Source organism: Metopolophium dirhodum, chromosome 8, assembly GCF_019925205.1.
Source record: "Metopolophium dirhodum isolate CAU chromosome 8, ASM1992520v1, whole genome shotgun sequence".
Classification (NCBI taxonomy): domain Eukaryota; kingdom Metazoa; phylum Arthropoda; class Insecta; order Hemiptera; family Aphididae; genus Metopolophium; species Metopolophium dirhodum.
This window is the reverse complement of record NC_083567.1, coordinates 23,974,810-23,979,813: the sequence shown is the minus strand read 5'-3', so window position 1 is coordinate 23,979,813 and position 5,004 is coordinate 23,974,810. Positions and strand designations below refer to the sequence as shown.

Here is a 5,004-nt window from a genome sequence, read left to right as displayed (position 1 = left end):
ATAATATTATATTGCAATTCATGTGGTTTTGATTATTATCAGTGTAATAATATTGTTAAGTTATTTCGCCAAAAATGTTTAAAATCGTATAATAATATTTTCATAAAATTTGTTTTATTTACTAAAACATATAAGATACAACACAAATTAATTTAAAATCAAAAATTAAATTAAATACGATTTCTAGTTGACCACTCCATTATATCAGTATAATATAGTTATGTGCACTGTGCACAACTATAACATAGCAACCACATATTATGTAATCGTTTCTAAAAGCGATATAAGAGTTTGATATGATTATTTTCCAAAACCATCTTTCATATTTCTTCGCAGTACTTAAATATAGCACTATAGTGTGTAATTCGATACACTCGTATAACTAAAACAATAACTAATATCATAGATGGGTGACCACTCGGGTTCATAGTGGCAAACAGCTTGCCACACATATACACGTGTTCCCTACCAACCACACCAACCCAACTAGACCGGTTACAATTTAACCCCTACAAAAGCTAATGGCCATAGTTTTCATGCTCAAAACCAGTATGAAAAAAAAATTAATATAATTAGTTTTTATTGTCTTAATAACAACGGCGGACGCGGCGTTACGCAGGAAACGCGTCATGACGACTCAAAAGGTGTTTAAAAGTTTCGCTCGTCGCACAGATCTATGGCACACGGTAATGTATACGAAACGTTTTTGATTCATATTATTATGTTATTTCTATTCAATGCGTGATACGAACAAAGACAATAATATATATAAATATGCCTTTGCCGCGTAACAGCGATGACTTCGTGCCACGTTCCGAGATTGAGCTACTGGAAGCTGCGATGTTTTATACTGAATATCTTGCCGAACACGATTGGCGATCGGACCCGATTTACGACGGTAATCAAAAAAGTAGCCCGTCGGTACGGGACGCGAGCGTTCTTGGCCAGCCCGAGGAACGCGCGGAACCTGAAGGACGTGATAAGCGTATTGCTGCAGTCAAAACGGTTCAGGCTGATCGACGTAAGTGCGTCCCCCGTATTCTGCGATGGTCCTATAGTGAAAGGATAGTAAAAAAAATCTACAAAGGTTGGGAGTCTTACGATGGATAAATTTTACGAGGGGTGGGACTGTACGTATTCGTGCACTGTACGTATACACAAACGTGACATGTCTAGTGTGGTTTTGAATGTTTTGCCTAAAACTTATTTCCCACCATATAGTCTCACACCAATCCGTAAACCGTGATTTTCAGAAAAATAATTCAGCAGTATGATTTACTGAATCTAGTTTTTGGTAAGCGTTATAACACAGTCACGTTACCATGGTATATTTCGCATATATTAAAAAGTAGGAATTCATTGAATAATATGTTACACCAGTTACCACTCACCATTTAGTGACATCTGCCAAACACTTGAATCACTTAATCACACTAAAAATTAACATAAATCAAAAATGATTTTTTCCCGGAAATCGCGGTGCAGTGTGAAGTCGCCTTGATGATTTACCACAATGATTTCTTAAAAATGTATACAAACCTACTTGTATAATTTGTGTATTGTATGTAAACAAAAAATAATATTTTTATTTTCAAAACGGTACATAGCACAGACTTGTAAAATATAAATTTATAAAATATTTAGAGTCTTTTTTTCTTTTGCGAACGAACAACCCGGACAATATTACCTAATAACAGCATTAAGCCAATGTCTATGGTTGTGAATGTATAATATTGATTTAAAATAACTGCAACACGATACCTTTGGGCACCGGTGTCAAAGTAGCAAGGTGGATACCCAACTCCCAGTGAGTTTGTCCCTTCCTGAATTGATTTTTTTTATGATTTTTGACACGGCGGAATGTATAGGCAATATAGGTACATTCCTGTGTACGAGGACAATATTATATTATATTGCTACGTAAATACCATAGTTTCTTATTTCAACTTATTGATTGATACCTATCATTATTTTTTCTTCATCTTATGATAATAATAAATTATATTCTTTATATCCTTAAAAATGCTGGTTTACATTTCATTATAAGAAGTTAATCGAGGTATGCACTCGCAAATATTGAGGCATACAAAAATTTTAAATGTACTTTACAAAATGGTGGTATAAAAAAAGAAGATACAAGATTCAAAATATTTATATCTTAAAATCACTCTTATAACTCTATATTTATATTTTATATTGAGTTTGAAGAAGTTTCAAAAAATTGTTCCCATCATGTTCTAAGCAAATAAAACGACAGAATTTTCTTCTAGGTAATATGACAAAATATGGTAAAATAACATATTATAATAAATGTAATAATATTTTTTTTAGTATAATTAATAATTCATCATTTATCTATAAAACTATATATATTTATAAAATTAATTATACGTTTGAATGGGGCTAATAAACTGAATAAATAAGCACCAAATTTTGCTCACATATTCCTTGAGACTTATGAAGTATTTATAGTTTCATTTTTCAACCCAAGTAGGTTGTTTTAGGGTGGATTTTGCTTTGGCTCCCAAAAATAGAATACATTTTTTATATAGGTACATAAAGGAACGTTGGTTACAGAAATAAGAGAGACTTTTATATAAAACCAGTTTATTATGTACAGCTAATGTATGTATGCTTATAATTTATGCTCAAAACCACTTGACTGGTTTTGACGATTTAAATTTGGAATGGAAATGGCATAGAAATATCTTAGACTATAATAGTATAAACGTGCGATATTGAAAAAAATCGAATGGATCCTTAAACCTGTATGCTATAGTACGAGCCGAGTGATTATCATTTAAATTTTGACTGAAGACGAAAAAAAATCTGAAAAAAAGATTCTATTAAAATTTAATGGATTCTGCTGTACGCATTTTATTTAAACGATTCGTAAGACCCAGTCCCGGAGCATTGTAGCTAATACTTTAAGACGGTCCTTGCCATTATTTCCTACAATGCCATTGAACTGTGGTCGAATGAGACTCCCCTTTTAAATGTCTGGCCATCCAATTTATTACGACATTATGACAATGTCCATATTTTGTTTTTCAACGCACGACAAAGTGTATTGGATTGGTTTATACTTTATTTTTTTGTATATATATTATAGAGTTGTACGAATCTACCTGCTGCTGCACATGTCAGCTGCAGTAAGCCTTCGGGTTCAGGTTCTCGACGATTGGTCTCCGAAAAACTTGAATGCAAAACGTGCTACCCATCAAATAACAACTAAACGACTCATTATAGTCTTCAGAGCGATCTTGTAAAGTGCAAATTTTGTTCTTATACTTATGATGATTGAAATAGTACACCCATCAACTGTGTAAAATTGTAATATAATTATATGATAATATGTATATTTTATTCTATTACTACAAAAACCGTGTTTTCTTCAAATTTATTATATAAATTTGTTGTGAATTTATTAAAATATCACTGTTAAAATGAAATGCAAATATAACAAGGTATTTTAACGAAGCTTTATTTAGCAACGTATATTTTAATTTGTAGTTATATTGACGTATAACAAAATGTTTGCATATTAGCAATACAAATTAGAATTATTAACATATAATATAAAGCCGTATTTACGGAAATGTTATTTACTTCTCATTATTAAATAAATTAAAAAGTGTAGTTTATTATGATATTAATTATTTTTTTGTATTTTAGGATAAATGTCTAGTCAATAATGAGTTTGAAAATAATGAAAAATAAAAGTTCCGATTATAAACAGTTTGTTGATTATCGTGTTACATTTACCAAAATGGCACAACCCAAAATACTTTAAAATGCTAGTCAATATACCTAGTATGTTTTTATAATATGCACCGTAAATATTTTTTAATTTAAATAGTTAAAAAAAAACCCGTATTTTCTTTTATTTTATTTTTTTTATTTTTTCTTTTTTTTTTTATTTTTTAATTATTAAATATTTGATGAAATTAATAGTTCACCTAAAAATAGGTTGTACTAAATTTTATTGCACAATTCAAACATGTAATGTATAATATTATTGTTCATACAATCACGCCGCATTTTCCTCATGAATAATAATTATAATTATATATTGGCCAACTTTCGCATTACCTTAACCAGTTAAACACAGCACTGCGATTAGCGCCGACCGGCACCACGCATACAATATAATATTAAAATATCGTATACACGTCGCATGATCTGTATTTTTTCATGAATTCTTTTGTGTATTATTTAAACGTTGTTGCGATTAATATTGTTTTATAATAATATACATTGTGGTGTCCAAGTTCATTCAACTGCACGTATCGTTTTTTTTTCTATGCTCCTGTTTGGGTGATTTTGAATTAATGTACTTATTGAATTATTGGTATTATAAGACGTACGCTAATCACCACCGTGTACCTTTTTTCAATTGTTATTTTATGGTGTTCGCTAATCGCCCCTAATAATATATTATAGGTGATTCCGTGTACACAAAACACCGCAGTGTTTAATGTATTTCTATAAGATGTATCCAATAGCCATCGTATTTTAAAAATAATTATGTTATTACCTGTTGCGTTTTTGAATGATGTGTGAGTTATTTTTTACTATGTAGCCTACATAGATGTAGGCCAGTATTCGCTCTGCAAAACGTTTATATACATTTTTTGAGAACTGTTAATTGTTTTTATAATTATTACATCATAGGCTCAGGTAGCCATCGATTTTAGTACTTAATGATTACAGCAGCACAAAATATATAGCTGTCTAATTATTTACGCTACATTATTATACCGATGGTTAAAATAGCCAATTATTTGTTATTACTTTATATAATATACCTTTATTACTATAGAGCCAAAAGGCTATTGCATTTATCTATAATCTTTGTTTATACATTTTATCGTTTTATTTATTGTTGGTCCAAAAAGGACCGTAATCGCAGTGTGCATCTTTGGACTTATTCCCGTATATTATCAATTATTCTTTCATTATAATCCATATGCTGTGATTAATTTATGGGTTTTTTTTTTTTTT

The 5,004-nt window shown here is 30.3% G+C and overlaps 1 protein-coding gene across 1 annotated transcript; it reads left to right on the top strand.

The window, feature by feature from the left end:
* Window positions 1-676: 676 nt before the first annotated feature.
* LOC132950326 (uncharacterized) lies at window positions 677-3,235 on the top strand. Its single transcript, XM_061021731.1, has 3 exons — window positions 677-686; window positions 795-1,021; window positions 3,113-3,235. The coding sequence occupies exons 1-3, from the start codon at window positions 677-679 to the stop codon at window positions 3,233-3,235; spliced, it is 360 nt and encodes a 119-aa protein (XP_060877714.1).
* Window positions 3,236-5,004: the final 1,769 nt, after the last annotated feature.